Here is a 16,689-nt window from a genome sequence, read left to right on the forward strand (position 1 = left end):
TTTGACTTCAAAGCCATTCTGTCCTACTCCACTGACTCTCACAGACAGGCTTTTAAAAATTCCTACTATATTGTTTTTTCCAAAAGACTTTAATAGTAACAATGAATTTGGAGAAATGTCATACTTTGGATGAAACTGACAATGATTCTATTTTCTCCATTCTAAGATACCATCCTCCATAAAGCACTGTATTGGATTTAATTACAATGTTATGGGGGAAAACACCCTCATACAAAATGCCACTGGTGTAACACAGTCCCGGAACCCTGAAACATGCAGAAAGAATGTGCCTGTAACCCCGGAAGGCAGCCTGCAATGCTAGCCAGGCCCGCCCTGTTGATACCAACTCACCCGAGACAGCAGGAAACAGACCTCTGCCCTCTGTCCTGCTGACATCACAAACAGGCTTCATGGTACTTGAACAGATCATGGGGACAGAATAGGTGTCTACATCTTCCTTTCAATCAAATGCCAGGCAGATAAAATCATGTATTCAAGTTATAGTGCCTCCAAAGAAAGATTATACCTCTAAATTGATTTGGGATATCTCAAGTACTAAATTTTTAAAAAATTCTAAGAAACAGAAATTTCATGGCAGTATTTCAAAGAATTTAAAAAAAAAATTGGTGTTGCCTTATCAGTCACAGACAGATAATCACTAAACCTTTATCATCAATAAGAAAGATATGTGATGTTTAACCATCATCTCTATCTTCCTCCTTGCTCATGTGTTCTCCATAAGCTACAATAGATACATGCTTCTATATTAACTATCATGCCTGTTTGGCATTCTTTAAGATGTTTCTTTAAAATTTTTATTTTAGTGCATGAGTGTGCGCGTGCGCCTATCCATTGAGCCATCTTACTGGTCCTAAAAGGTTCCTAAGATATTCTTCTACACATCTGTTCCATTACAATTTCATGTTATAAATGTGTTCACATGACAGAAACTAAAAAATTCAGTGGAAAAAAATAATTCATTTGTGTTTTACTCAAACCAAAATCAATTGTCTGAACTACTTTGCTTGGTATCTCTTGTGCTACAGACATGTTTCAGTACATGAACTTGGTAAACATAGACCTGAATTACTGAAGTTGGATTCCTACTTGAAAATGCAGCACTTGTGGTGACCACCTATACAACTTAGAGCACAGGCACTTAATCAACCTTGCTATGCTTCACAGCCGCTAAGGACTGCTAGGTTTGGGGTTTCTTAAAGAATTACAAATATGAGGCTCATGTAGGACTGAGAAAGCAGTAAACCTAGAAACGCCCAGGTTATCTTATCTATGCAGCTATGAATGAATGAACTGTACTCATTTCTGAATCCCACTACACAGAAGAAAGGCAAAGTAGTTGTCCATGACTTAGTACAGACAAATACAGGACAGAAGCTATGGTTCTTATAAGCAACAGGCATTGCTTCCTCTAAGGAGAGCAGCAAGGACCACATTTCTTTCTATTTTTAATTATGCGTGCGTGCGTGCGTCTATGTGGGAGCATATGCACAAAGTGTAGATGTTCTCCCCTGGAGCTGGATGGATACCAAGAACCCAACTTATACCTTCTGCAAGAATAAGAAATGTTCTTAACCACTGAACCATCTCACCAGCTCAAGGACCATATTTCTGACTCTCCTCTCAGTAATTTGGAAGGTACTTGACTAGCTTGAAGGTACAGGAATCAGGACATCAAGCCTTTGAATTGTGATCATACAAATATTAACATCAGACAATCCCAAGATTTTCTCGAGCATTCTAGGCTGTAAATCATTGACCCTCTGAGATACTATGACAATCTCAACCAAAAACAAAAATAAAGCTGCATCATAATGGACTTGAGTGATGTGTAAGCAACAGCCCTGAAAGCCAGCAGAAGCCCACAGGGTTGACTCCATCAGATGTCCAATGAGAATTCATGAATAAATGAAAAAGACCTGCTTCAGAAATTCTGGTGAACAATGGCTCCATGGGAAAAGCGTCAGGCAAAGCCGCTTCATTACATCTACTGGGTGACGCTCAGCCAGAGGAATGCTTCATGAGTCAGTGGCTTTCAGCAGGCAGGGCCTTGCAGTGCTGGCCGTCAAAAATCCACAGAGCAGCCTGAGGCTGCTGTCCAGTTAGTTACCTGTTGCTCTCAGGGCTGCAACAGCTTGTGGGGAATTTAGGGAAAGAGAGATCTTGCCATATTCCAGAAATCTCATTTGGATTGCAAAATAAAAAAAACAGAGAGGCCCAATAAGAACGACAGAGAGCATGTTGTCTGCAATTTAACACACACCACTGTGTTCCAAAAATATTCATTTCCTAAAAGAGGCAAGTGAGACACAATTACTTTGAGATTTATGACATCCTCCACGACACATTCCACATTCATTTTTGACTTCTCATAGGCACAGGGCCACTTGGAATCTAAACCTCATGCTATAGTTAACTAAAGATGTAGCTAACACATCTGTTGGCCCTTGACCAACTGTTGACCTTTCTACAACAGTATCCTTTCAGGTGGGGTCAGAAAATGGTCCCTTGGATAAAAGGATACAGCAGAGCAAATGCTGATTTGTAACTTCCAGAACCTGGTGACAACCTGCTACAAAAAAGTGAAGGGTTTGAAACCCAGTTCTCAAACATACAGGAAAACCCGAGGCTTGAACACTTGTGACTGAACGTGCTCTCTCTTCTTCCTCTAATGAGGATCTCATTTTGGTAGGAGAGCTGCACCCACCCTTACTGAACATGAGCAGTAAACCCATAATTCCAAATACAGGTTATTTAAATACCATGGCTGATCATAAGGGCCCTCCTTGACTGTGTGCTTTCTGAAGCCCTCCTTGTTACTTCGTAGAGGGAAAGGAGACACCTGTCTGGGAAATATGGAGAATGGCCCTCATTAGGAGGGACACAAGAGGACTGTTCTTAAGACAGAAGGGCAAAACCGTTTTGTATCTGGAAAGAGACACTAGTTTGTTTTCTCATGCATTTTCAGCCAATTATATCTCAATACCTTGAGGCCAGGTTGTTTCCTTAACATGTATCTCAGTGGTTCTGGGGCAATACCACAAGAGGTGCACCAGAAGTCCATGCAAAAAATGATGCTTCCCTTATACACCTTTGGAAAATTTCTTAAACCTTAACAGAAACTAATGTGTCTGAGAGAAGAATGAAAGAAACCAAATTCCCAAGCCAAAAACCTTCCCACAGGCTTCTCAGAAGTTGTCGACTCCATTTTCAGTTACTGGATAAATCAGGAGCTAAGCCTGGGTGAAAGGCCAGACACAAATGACCTACACTAGAAGAGTACTGATGTCCTTTCGGAGCCTTCCAGAGAGAAGATGAAAACGGAGACACAGTGGGAATTTGGGGTCACTCTGCAGCTGGGACGAGCCTATGGTGTGCTAAATCTGCTGGTGGTGGCGCCTACCTTTGTGGAGGTCCTTCTGCTGTGGACCTAGGAGTTTGGTCAACAGCATGTTTCACACTGCATCACAAAATGTAACTGTACATTTTCAATGACTTTGTAACATACAAACCGCTAACTGGTTTTCTGGACTTTATAAACTAACAAAATAAGCATGTTATCCTCTTTTGACATGCCATCTCAAGACTATACTGAGGGAAGTTCAACCTGGGGACTACAAAGGGGGTGCCACTGCAAGTTCCCGAGGAAGAGAGAGCGAGAGGAGATCTCATTGGCAACTGCACAAAGACATGGACAAGTCATTCCTCAATAAAGAGCTGGATACACGGTCCCATCCCAGAAGGACCCTCAAACCCTCCTGGCTCCTCTCTCTCAAGCTCCCTGCTGACTGCGTGAGGCATGAGGGATGTTATGAAATTCCAGCTTCCCATGCATGAGTGGGAGTCTTAGAGTTCATGGCAGAATGCAGCAGGCACTAGAGAAATTAAAGTAGGGGCTCTGGTTGGCACTGAAGTCACCTTTAGAAAATGTGCTCTTGACAATGATCATCATTGACATACCAGAAACTAACAGGCTTCAAAAGTGCGTAAGCAACCACTTCTAATAAAATGTCAGTTCCCTTCCGCAGGCTCTATGAACTGCATTTGACATGCAAGGCACTACACTGAGTTAAACTGAGTGCTAGGGCATGCACCTGTCCTCTTGGAGGATTCCTGGTTGTTTCTAATGCAAACTGTGCATCTGTGTCTGCAGTGGGTGAGGTGGGGCCTCGTGTACTTGAAGCGCAGACATCTCTGAGAGGCTCTACCACAGGCAAACAACTGTCTAACAGTAATGAGTGGGAACACCTCAAGTTACCAGCATAGCTGTGGTCTAGTTTTGTTTCCAAGTTTCTCCTTCAGCAACTACTCATGGTTGGTTTGTTTTACTCCTGATTTTAAAGCAGCCACAACTGTTCTACACATGTCACTACTCAGGAAAAACTTACAAAATACTCATGTCATATCATCAAGTTGGCATGGCAGCAGCCTGTAGAGGCTGACAGAGATAACCTCCATGCAATACTGAATTAACTTCTTCTCCAAATGTTATGTGAGAAAAAGCTACCAAAGTTTATTCAAGTTCCAGCCCAATGTTGGCGAGCTTTTTAGAAGTTTTCTGACATTGCCTTTTACTGTGTCTAACAATCTGTTTCAGTTGTACTTGAAGATGCTCCTGTGTGTATCTACAAACTGGGATCCCAGTCTCAGACCTCGGCAACACTGTCAGTGTCTGACTACCTAGTCAAGACAACGTCTTTAAAATAGAATGCTTTTGGAACAGCTACTCCCAAATGTAACATGGAGTCTCTACACTTAAGATACTCCACACGTTTTTTATTAAGAATTACAATTCAGTGTTGCATATCTAGCATGCTTTCTGTTGTATGTTCAATGTCCTAGGCAGGTTTTCCTCACAGGAAAAGGGAAGAGCAATTTAAAAACTGTAACTGTAGGGACAGGGTAACAGGGAAGTAATATCTGTAAATATTTTTTTTAAAAGCCTAGTACTTCCTAATGAGCTTCCCCCCCACTATAAAAATTATATTTTTTATATATTTGACAAAACAAAAGTTGAGAAAATTTGATGTGGCCAAGTATTGTAATTACAAAACCACTTGCTGAATTTTCCCTGTAATAGCCTCCCGTCAGCAGGAAGGCCTGTGTGGAGGGCTCTCCACCTGGCCTGAGCATGCTGGGCAGTGGTCTCAGAAAGTCCTTCCTTCACACTTTCTCATGCATATGAACCTCTACTGAAAGTGACTGCTCTCCTGTTGCATCAAACAGCAGTGTTAGTAGTCAGGGTTAGTTTGTAGTTTATTTTATTTTTCATTCAGAATGGATGTGAAACTTACTGGCAAACCTACGCTGCAGCCCCATGCAAGCAAGCAAAAAGCAAAATATTGAAAATGGAAGATAAGGAGAAACTGGCTAGCAGGCAGCTAAACTCACCCTTTTGTACAGCCTATGGTCCACCAGGGGGCTTTAGACAGTAAAACAACACCAGAGAGCTATTAGCACGTGAGGGTCACAGCAGCAATCTTACCAATAGCTTTATGTCAACCAAAGAGACTACCAAGTGGTTTCTTTTGTGGGGAAGGAAGAGAAGGGTGATGGCAGGGGATGTGAAATGAGCAGGAAGAAAACCCATCAACTTATTTTTAAAAACCATTGGGGTCACATGACTTAGAAATGGGACTCCTGCTGATTTCTGAGGCCACTGTCTACCTACCTTGTTGAGAGGGTATCACGAAGTTTTCTATTTAATACAGACTGTAACCTTCTAACAGACAATAAACATGACAATGTTGCTTCTAAAAGTAATGCTAAGTAAACCAGATGGGGTTGTGCACATCCAAGGGAAAACACAAGTTAAAAGTAACCCCAAAGAGAGAGATCCAGGACTTTGTCAGGCTCCTTAATGGAATATGTTAAATAAACACACAAAAATGAAAAGTGAGTAATACACACTTCACGGCCAATATGCAAAGGTTCCTGCCATTGGCTTGAGTATTTTCTATCGTCTGAACTACAAAGAGCCAACAAAAGAGCAATAGTCTTTATTTTGCCGCGAACTGTGAGCAGACAGAGCCCCAAACCTGATGATCTCTTCACAGCAGACCTTGCCAGCCTCACTGGTTAGAATATAAACTCAAGACAAGGAGCTTTTCAGCAAATTCCTCTCAGTAGTTTAAGAGGAGGATTCCTCTGTCCAGCCTACGTTCGGAAGCAGTCTTTTATGCAATTATATTTTAAGGACCTTACTCTTTCAACTCAACCCCTGTAAACACAGAACACACACTGGAAAGGCAGTGAAGGACTCAGGTAACTTTGTTTACGCTGCATTTCTCATGTACATTTGAGCTCAAGCAGCAACCAAGTGGAGAGAACAGCACAGTTTAACCTTCCAATGTTCCGGTTTATTGGAGATGGCCTCAAGGAACCAACCAGTCTCATCAAGTGGGAGGGGGGCAACTTTGCACCACAGGGGCTAAGTCTACTAGTCTCTGTGCTGGATGGACAGTCTTTGGGGTCCGGGCTCTCATTCTACAGGCGAAGTAAGGAAAGAAGGAGCAGTGAACACGTGAGGCTATAAGGAAAAGAGCTTAGGGGAGTCCAAGGTATTTTACCAGCTGGAGATACTCAGCTAGTCTACCAGGTTGTAAGTGCACAACCGCTAACTGAAACACACGGCTTCCCAACAGAGGCGGGAGACTGGCTTTGGGAGGCCGTGCAGAACCGCCTTCATCATGTGAGAGCACACCCTGCCGTTTGCTACCCTCCTTCTGCCAGGGCTTCCCCAGTCAGCTTATTCACACTGGCATTTCATGTGCTAGCTCTTGCTAGCTCTTGGGGAAGGAGCAAGGGAGGGGGAGGGGGGTGGAGGTGGAGAAGACCTTGATCCAAGGCAGGGAAGAAAGCTTCCGGGGAATGTACCTGATCATCCATGTTCCATCTAGAGACTGCCTGGCATCCTAACACTCACTCTTGTAAGATTTTACGCATGTTTCTTTCTATGGTCACATAGGTGTGTGTCTGTGTTGACTTAAGTAAGAGCATAAGTTTCCAGTTAAACTTTTAAGTCTCAGTGGCAAAGTATTTTCAAATATTAGCAACTTAAATGGCTTCAAGAGTAAGAAAAACTGAAGTGAAAGCTCTGACGAATGAAACGGAATACAAGGCTTTGGGGTTGGTTAAACAGGAGAGAGGGTGGACAGCAGAGCCAGCTCAAGTCTGATGCTCTTAACTGTACAGCTCCTGATACCTGGGAAACAACACACTGCATGGAGGGGAGTCTCAGTGCAGCTCCAACAGCCACTGGTACAGACTCCAGACTTGAACTAAAGAGAGGAAGCAAGGCTCTCCTCTCCAGCCCTAGAAGTCTAAGTCTTCACCAAGAAAGCTCACATTTGAGGAAGGACTCCTCTAGCAGGGCTCCATAAGAAGATGCTATATCCTTGGGGAACCTCTGTGTTCCCAGCTCTCACCTTGGACCAAATCAGACTGGCTCTCTATGGCACTGAATAGAAAAGCTATCTTCTACATATCCAGCAGAGGGCACCAACTGCTTAGTGGAAATCCCACATGTGAAAACCTATGGCACTTAAGGGTTTTTATCCTTGGTTTTCCGTGTCGATGTCTATTAGCAGAGTGAACACACAGTGAAGACCATAATGCAAACTGGCATATAAATAATACGTCAGAGAGAAATTTGGACTAAAAGCTAAGTCCAAGTAATTACATGCACGCCCCAATCAAAACAGAAAAACGCTGTTTGGGGTCTCCATGGTCAGGCACACACACACTTTCTCCAATCATTCCAGCTCAAATGGCAGTGCCTAGAGTTCCACCATCCTGTTGTGACCTGGAGTGCTTACCCATGCTTGCTGGAGGTTATCAGCATTACACAGAGCCAGCACACAGTTAGGAAGGTAAAGGTTGTGTTATTATTTGTGAGCACAACGATAGATAAGGACTTGGTGTACCTGTGACGACAGCGACGTAGAAACCTCATTATTTTTCGAGCAGCTTGGTCCTGCTTTTTGGTCAGCAAACTGCTCCTGAAAAAGCCAGAATACTATTGTCACAAGAGAGGTTCCATAAAGCTTACAGTGCAGATACTGAGAACTGATCGGCTCACAGTGGGGGGACTTTCAGTTAAATGGTTTGTCACAAACCCAACTGAAAGCACACACTGCTCCCATAGTGCTGCCACTGGCCTGGGGACTCTCCCAAGCCTTTGTCTTCTTTATTTGAGACAGGGTCTCATGTATCTCAGGCCGGCTAACCCACAGTGTAGAGGTCTTTGAACTTTTGATCCTCCTGTGTTTTGTCTCCCAAGTGCTGGGACTACACACATGTGCTACCCTGACCAGTTTATGCGATGTTGGATACGGAGCCCAGGGCTTTGGGCATGCTACACAAGCACTCTGCCAACTGAGCTATGGCCCACTCCCAAGTTTTAAGGAGACAATATGAAGACTAAAAATAAGATAGTCCCTCCATATGCCCTTACAATTTATTGTCTGTCTGTCTGGGGTATGGGGTAAGACGGGACTTGCTGTGTAGGCTAGGTCGGCCTCTAACTCATGATCCCCAACTCAGCATCTAGAAAGTTTCAGGATTACAGGTATGTACCACCACACCCAGGTCTTTTCCAGGTTTTTTTTTTTTTTGGGGGGGGGGGGCGGGGGGCGGGGAATAGGGCTTCCAGCATTAGCCAGACCTCCTCAGTTTAGTTCATTCTGAGCTTGATATTCTCTCTGGGCTATTTTGTTTTTAATCTTTACTCTGCTATGATAAAATGGAAACACTGATCTCTAAGTACACTTTCTGAGTAATTAGGGAGTTCAGAACACTGCAAAATGATGCCTCTTTACCAAATTTAGTCCTGACACATCTGAACCTATACTGAAGACAGCCAGTGACAGCCAAGTAACAACATGTGGCAGTTATAGAAAGGATTGCAGAGAGACCAACAACACAGGTATTGCTAGACAGAGCCACAGACGTGGCGTAGCTGAGACCAGCTGTTGTCATGCCTCAGTCCCTGCAGCATGCCAGGCAGGTCTGCTCCTGGGCCCCGCAGGCTTGCCACCCACCTGAGCTTCTGCTGCACGATGACTGCTGTCCTGCGGGCTGGCCGCCTCCTGCCGCACTTTTTATAACTCCGGTAGAAGTTCTGGATCAGCACTGCAGCTCGCCGGCTCTGCTGAAACCGTTTCTGCTCATAGTAACTTCGGAATTTGCTCTGGATGAGGATGGCTGCCTGGGTCATCTTTTTGTAAAGTGCATACTGCAGGGGACACAGAAGGGACAGGACAATTAACAACCGGAGCCGTTAAGTCCTCTGAGCTCAGGAAGTAAGAGCCCCTCCTTCCTACCCTCATTTTTGATGGGGCCGACCACAAGACTCCAACAGCAATCTTTCTTCTAGTCTTCCAAAATGGAAAGAATCACTTTCAGGACAGCCTGCAGGCAACAGGGCACTTCTGTCCTCAGACAGCAACATATTCTGCCTCTCCTGATTTCTAGTATACTTAAGACATCTGAGTCCAAAAACATTAAAATGTAACATTTTAAGCTGAGAATTTACTATCTAATTTGGAAACACTTTAACCCTTACTGTGCCTGACTCTACACATACAGAGCCCCCTGGCAGTCAGCACCTCTAACTAATCCGCTCCATGACACACATTTCTAATGGAGTTACAAGGTCCCAAACACCAGGCTTATCATGAGACGCTGACACCTCTAAGCCATTGCACCCTGCAAAAGATTAATACTCATCAGACCCACACAGTGGCCATGCAGTGGACCCTGGAAGGCTGCCAGAGAGTATGAGAGGCCTTCAACCCAACATGCTCCACAGCCACAGATCTGAGAGAAGGTAGCACAGGAGCCAGGCTTGGTTCTGAATCAGTCTCAAGGCCCTCTAAGCACACAAAATTCACCACCGTGCTATGCAGAAGTTTCTAACACGGTGAAGAAGGCACATGGCTATTATAAGGGGACAAACTACTCAGAATCCCAAACTCCATGCCTGACAGCATCCCTGGCTGTGCCATACACGAGGGAAGGAAACCGACTTCTCAGAATGTTCAAAAAGCCAACCTCTCTGATCTCTCCTGGCTTTAGATTCATTTCCATCCATTCAAGTCCTTTCAGGGAAGAGCACTGCACCACTGCTTGGTGGATTGACCTGGCCATAAAAATGTTCACCTATTATTAATGTCCAGGCCCAATCCACTAGAAAAACCACAGGTCCCCGAGGATAGATGTGGTATGGCTGGGTGGCCTAGCAAAGGAGTATGTGTTTGGTGACTGAATGACCCCTCCTTGCTGCTGGTGATGGGTGTGGAGTTTGTGACTCTGGTGGAATGGTTTGTGAGAGGACTTGGTGTATCATTACCTTCAAGGCTATCCATGTCAGCTTAGGGGAGAAACAGAAAATACAAGATTAACGTTAGATTACTGAATATAGAAAACAAACTAAAAACCCCAAATCAGTATAACTCCCAACCAAAACCAACAAAAAGGCAGCCTGGCTATGTTAATGCCTTCGCCTTCCAAAATATCAGTCTTACAGCTAGCTGTCACCATTTCCAAAGATAATGCCTTCCATCTTCCTAGCCATAGACAACATTTACTCAGCAGGGGGTTTTCTTTCTTTTCTTTTTCTTCTTTTTTTTAATAAGTACCTGTTGTCATCACAGACTGAAACCGTGATTCTGTGTATGATATAATCTAGTGCTAATATGAAGCCTGTTCACCAATCACAGAGACACGTGGACTGTGGTGTCAGCGTTTGCACAATAAACCTTCAGTGTCTGGGATCTCGGACTCAACTGGCCGGAGTTGGAGCCCTTGCTTCCCTTCCCACTGATAAAGTTTAAAGGAGATGCTTGGAAAACAAAACGAGCAAAAACGGCAACTCACATTAGAAACCAAAACCTTAGTGCGAGGCGTTTACCCACCACCCCCACAGCTCCCCAGTTTTCTTGAGTGCGAGCAGCAGGAAATATTAGATAGAAGGATTTATTGCGGAGAATCTCGCGGAGATAAACAGATAGAAAATAAAGGATAACTTCGAGAGGGCCTGGAACCTATACCAACGGGCCCCGACTGTCTCTGCCCCAGGGTTTTTATAGAGATGTCAAGGAGTGGAGCAAAAGACCTCCTCCCCCAGCACAGCCAAGTGCAGACCATCTCAGACACCTGCACTCAGGCCCGTGGTCCTGATCATCCTCTATTCGGACCTGCTGGGTAAAGCCACGAGGAACCCCAGAACGGGCTCCCACACCTTAGGTCTGAAGGAGAGCCTGGGACCCCATATTTCTCTGCAATTATTACACATCTTTGTACTCAATACCCTTTATGTAGAATGTAAAGCTTACCCAAAGCCCAATAAAATACAGTATTCTAAAATCTTTTACAGAACAGCCTGTGTGTATATGCCTGTGCATGGATTAGTATGTCTGAATGTGTAATAGTGAGTCCAGGCTGGCCTTGAACTAGGCATCCTCCTATCTCAGTCTCTGAGTGCTGGGACTAGAGGTTTGTGCTACTGTTCCCAGTAACATGATCAATTTTAACACAGAATCTAGTCTAAACTCAGTAAGAAAAGTTTCAGTATTTTATAACCACCTTGATATCTATAAACTCTAACATTTGCTTAATTTCTACAAGATTGCTTCTTCCTCTGTGAACAGAAATAAAACTGTTTGCTTGGAGTAGCTATGAGGCTATGGTGCTCCTGGAAGACAGGGGGACACTGCCCCTTGATGTGGTTCAGCTACTCCACAAGCGGAACTGGCAGCATGATCTCTGTGAGAGAAGCCTGGCTGCTCTTCATGCCCCTGCTAACTAAAGAAAACAGGCAGACTGCTGTTTTCTTTTCCTCTGGTTCATACTCAAGGCCATTCAAGTCAGGCCTTTGCTATCAAGAGTTGGATGTGGTGATTTTTAGCCAAAATGCACACAGCAGCATCCTCCAAGGCCCGGGCTGCTTGGACAGATGCCCTTTCCTTCTACGACACACAACTGAGGTTTACCTGTTTGTACTTCCTGTAACAGCGCTGAATGACGGCAGCGGCCACTTCTTGCTGTTCCCGCAAGGGTCTGCCCTGAAAGGTAGAGTGAGGAGGAGATCAATAATGAGCTAATGTAAGAACTGTCAACAGACACAAAGTCAGAACCTTTACTCTTGTAATGCTCCTTTCCAAGAAATAAAATCCAAGGTTTACTAAACCACAACGACAGTGATCACTATGAATTGGGAAAAATGAATTTCCAGAATAAAGCTCCAACTATTTTTTTTTTTTTTTGTAAACAAATTAGGCATTGCACCACTCATCTTACAGGCTCTCGGCAGTCTTTCCTAAATAATCTGACTACTTTACTTTTTTAACACGTGTGGACAGGGCGGTCAAGACTCCTTTAGGGATGTATGCCGAAGGTGACGGATTCCCATCTAGCTCCCGAATCCCTGATAAAAAACACAGGGGCAGCCCACAGTCTCTGATCTATGTCTTCAGGGTCTGACCTATGATTTAGGTCACAAATCCCTTGTGGCTGAGGTGTCAACTTATCAACAATAAAATAATGACAGTCATCCTGCCGGTTTTATTTGACTAAAACTCCTGGAAGTTATTATGATAATAATACAACTAACAAAGTTTTCCAATAAACATTTTATCAAATCACAAACCACAGGGAAAGGGGACTGGGACGGAGACACCCCCATTTTACTTTGTATTTCCGGAAGGCTGTCTGGACAAGCCTGGCAGCTTCGTAGAGTTCTCTCTGCTCATGGTCAGACAGCGTGAGCTGAGCGAGCTCATTCTCAACCTTCTCACTGGTGGATGCGCTCAGGAATTCTGACCAGTCTGCAGCTGAGGGAAGGCTGGGTTTCTCAAAAGCCACTTCACTGACAGGGGAGCCTGCGGGGCTCAAGCTGGCATTAGAAGAAGGAGTTAGGGGCTCAGTGTATGCACTCCTGAAACAAAAAGAAAAAGACAAGATGGTTAACAGCTACTTGCACCATCCATTACCCAGGAATTGATGAGACAAGACAGGATCTACCTGAAGCCACCCTGGGCGGGTAAGAAGCCTTCAGTCTGTTTGTGGGTTGCTTAACACACTCAAACTTTGGCTGCACCTCAGTTAAATTCATACTGAGCACTTAGTATTTAGCACTGTGCTAAATACTAAGGCCAATAAGGACACTAGCCTGCCTCTAGGAAACTTGAACTGAAGTCGGGCATTTTACAAACACTGATGTGGGGAGGAAGGAACAGGAGAGAAGGCAGAGCCAGGGTTTGGAAGTGGTTCGAGGCCCTCCTTGGGAAAGCCGCTCCTTACACTTGGCCTCCAGTTAAATCCAGGACTTTATCCTGGGCAGAGAATCCCTGACCCCAAATCTTCCTAACCTGATGTGGGCAGCACTTGGCAGACGGTCGGCATCAGCTAGGTAACTGGCCAGCCAGCTCATTGTACTGCTAATGGTGGCAGGATCTGTTCTTTCCAGGGCTGAGGATTCCATGGGCACAAAGTTCTCCTGCTTGATTCGGTCTGGTGTGGCCTCAATAATGTGCTCCGCCAAGGTCATCATGTTCACCTGCAACCAGAGGCCACAGACACTGAGCTTAGGAAGAAACCTCCAAACCCGCTTTGCTGCCACCCCTCACCTCGTAAAGGAAAACGGAGGCCGGGCAGGGACGTGGGGGAAGACAGCCAGTCTACACCTCAATCCAATGCACTCAATAACATTTTAGTCAGTGTGTGACTCACTGAGACCTGACTATCTCCTAATCATAGCTCGGCCTCACACCTTAGTCACATCTTAGAGAACTTCTGTCTTGGGCCCACTGTCTACTCTAAGCAGCATTAACCAGTTAGGGACCTCATACCTGGGGAGTTCCAGGTAAATCCTCACCTTAATTCAAAAATACCGTTTATGTGCCTGCACGTGACTTCTACCAAGTGGTCCTGAAGACCTAACTCGGGTCATCAGGCTTGAGGGCAAACACCTTTACCTGCTGTGCTATTTTGTCAGCCCTACATACTGATTTTGATTTTTAACTGTGTGTCTATGCCCGTGTGCACACATGTGTCCCTGTGTGCACACGTGAGAGCAGGTGCCTGCAGCCCAGATGAGGGTGTTGGATCCCCTAGAGCTGGAGTTTTGAGCCACCCAGTATGGGTACAGGAAACCAAACTAAGGTTCTCTGCAAGATCTATACTTAGATTATAGACATGGTCTCATCTTTTCAAAATTATTCGCACACCTCTTAAAAATGATAGTTAATATGCAACAGGTTAGGTTTTCACCAGATCCTCTGGCCTCGGTGAATGAGTGTTCTGAAAGGAGGAGGTTCACAGGGTGGAAAGGCTCATCTCCTACCGTGAAGGCACCTCAGAAAGTTCCTGTGCTGTGGGGTCCCGCTTTGCACACAGACCCCCAGCTTGTGCAGTGTTGAGTAGGTGTGATGGTGAGTGCTGAGGCATTTGCTGCCCTGTGTCTTAACTGCGGATGTAAGGTGACTGCTGCTCCAGGCTCCCGCTGCCCTCATTTCCTAGCACGATGGACTGTGTCTTGAACTAAAACAAACTGTTTCTCCCTTAAGTTGATTTTGTAGAGTACTTTATCACAGCATTGGGAGAAGAATCTAAGATACACACTGTTAACCACAGGCCTGGGAAGGCCTAGCTCCACTTCTGGTTCTTGAGTGTGCTCAGCAGGTCCCTGCCACACCCTCCTGTGACTGCAAACTCTTCAGTCCTGTGCCAGGTATTTTGGTTACTACAACAGCAAGACACAAAAGACTACATCCTAGTTTGACGAAGTTTCCAGAAAAGCAAAATTCTGGGACTGAAATCAGATGTGGGTAGTTCAGTGGGACACCGGGAGCTGAAGAGGAAATGAGACTGACCTAAGGCATTTCTGACCAGCTGACAGCTACCGAAAGTTGGCTGAAGTGGATTTTATAATCTAAAAATCAGAACTCAAAAAATAAATGCCATTTAAATGTTTAATGTAATTTTCCAGATTTACATGGATGAGCAACTGCCTATGACAGTGTCTCCAGAAAGGTTTAACAGAGGAGAGAAGATCCACCCTGAATGTGTGGCATCATCCCACAGGCCGGGATCTCAAGCTAAATAAGCAGAAAGCGAGGAGCACCAGCAACCAGCTCGGCTTCCTGACTGCGCCTCACTGTTGAGCAGCCGCCTCCCTCCTGCTGCCAAGCCTCCTCCACCACCATGGATTACACCTTCAAACCGAACCAGAAAGAAACCCTCCCTCCCTCCCTCCCTATCTTCAGCTGGTTTCATCATGGCAAGCAGAAAAGTCATTAACACAGGTTCCAGCAGGAATTGTCCACACCAAGGTCGGGGCAAACTCCAGCAGGCAGAACAGAGCCTGTTGGTGTAATGAGGGCTTTCTCTGACTACAGCTGCAATGCGTCCCTTTCACTCTGTCCACGGCTACTTCTGTCCTTTACGGCAGACCCAACAGTTACAACTGTTTCTGTAGGAGCCACAAAGCTTAAAAATATTCAGCTGGCTCTTTACAGAAACATTGTAGCCCCAACTACCTAGGAGGCAGAAATGGGAGGATCGTAAGTTTGACGTCAGCCTGGGGAACTTAATGAGACCATCTGGAGATAAAACTTAAAAGGGGACTCAGGACTGTGCTCAGTAGAGCGTGTTTGCCTAACATGCGGGAAGCCAAAACAACATTATCTGATTTAACCTGGCAGGCATCCTCCTGGCTACATGGTTGCTGGTAAATCAGTGGTGGGGTTTCCCATCCACTAGGTGCAGTAGGTATATTGGTAATAAAGCATGCATGCTTCTCCTCCACAGAATGCCAGAGAGACCGACAGCTCCCCCAGGGTGCAATGCTCAGGAGTGACTCAGCCGTTAGGTTCCTGCACCTGCTGGCAGGGAGACGGCTTCCCACTCCAGCATCACTCCTAGGCACGGCCTTCCCACTCCAGCTCACTCCTAGGCATGGGCCTTCTTCCCACTCCAGCATCATTCCTAGGCATGGCTTTCCCACTCCAGCATCACTCCTAGGCATGGGCCTTCTTCCCACTCCAGCATCACTCCTAGGCATGGGCCTTCTTCCCACTCCAGCATCACTCCTAGGCACGGCCTTCCCACTCCAGCATCACTCCTAGGCATGGGCCTTCTTCCCACTCACTCCAGCATCACTCCTAGGCATGGGTGCCCTAGAGTTTTCCTTTTGTTTTGGGATGCATCAACAAGAATCTGGAAATTAGAGGTGGTCCATCCCATGCTTTCTGGTTGCCCCTTTTGACTGCCTCCAATTCTGAATTGATGAACTTTGTCTTAATCGCCAGGTACCTTGTTTAGTCTACAAGTTTAGTGCCCTCAGAAGACTCTGTGCTTCCTATGTTCATTACAAGGGCATCCAGCTAATTAGCCCTAGAGGTATTTCACTGCATGCCATGTGAGCCTCAAGCCACAGACGTCCTTCACAATGGCTAGATGACGAGCCGTGGTAGTCAGTCACTCTGATAAGCCAAATCCTGTCTGCAGGCTTCCTGGCTATTTTTAGGGCCTTGACTCTATATAACCAGTACTGAAAGCAGTGAAGCTGTCATCCTGGATCAAGGAAGCAGGAGACTTCTTAGAGGGTCAGAAGTTGAGTTCTGAAAGGCTGCTACCAAGAGGGAAGCCTGTGGTCAGGCCTTATTCATG

General features: G+C 45.4%; 1 protein-coding gene across 24 annotated transcripts in view; it reads right to left on the reverse strand.

Moving 5' to 3' along the window:
* The window catches only part of Camta1 (calmodulin binding transcription activator 1), an 862,623-nt gene that overhangs the window by 5,967 nt on the left and 839,967 nt on the right, over positions 1-16,689 (reverse strand). For 10 of the 24 annotated variants that reach the window (XM_076565698.1, XM_076565700.1, XM_076565694.1 and 7 more), the window contains 6 exons: positions 13,389-13,576; positions 12,709-12,955; positions 12,012-12,083; positions 10,370-10,390; positions 9,060-9,253; positions 7,944-8,018 (listed from right to left, as the gene is read on the reverse strand). In XM_076565698.1, the coding sequence (XP_076421813.1) occupies positions 7,944-8,018; positions 9,060-9,253; positions 10,370-10,390; positions 12,012-12,083; positions 12,709-12,955; positions 13,389-13,576 (797 nt within the window). Of the gene's footprint in view, positions 1-5,409; positions 5,441-7,943; positions 8,019-9,059; positions 9,254-10,369; positions 10,391-12,011; positions 12,084-12,708; positions 12,956-13,388; positions 13,577-16,689 lie in introns of all 24 variants that reach the window. The other 14 variants (XM_076565701.1, XM_076565695.1, XM_076565704.1 and 11 more) reach the window with 3 other exon arrangements.

The sequence above is a fragment of the Peromyscus maniculatus genome, chromosome 2 (assembly GCF_049852395.1).
Source record: "Peromyscus maniculatus bairdii isolate BWxNUB_F1_BW_parent chromosome 2, HU_Pman_BW_mat_3.1, whole genome shotgun sequence".
Taxonomy (NCBI): domain Eukaryota; kingdom Metazoa; phylum Chordata; class Mammalia; order Rodentia; family Cricetidae; genus Peromyscus; species Peromyscus maniculatus.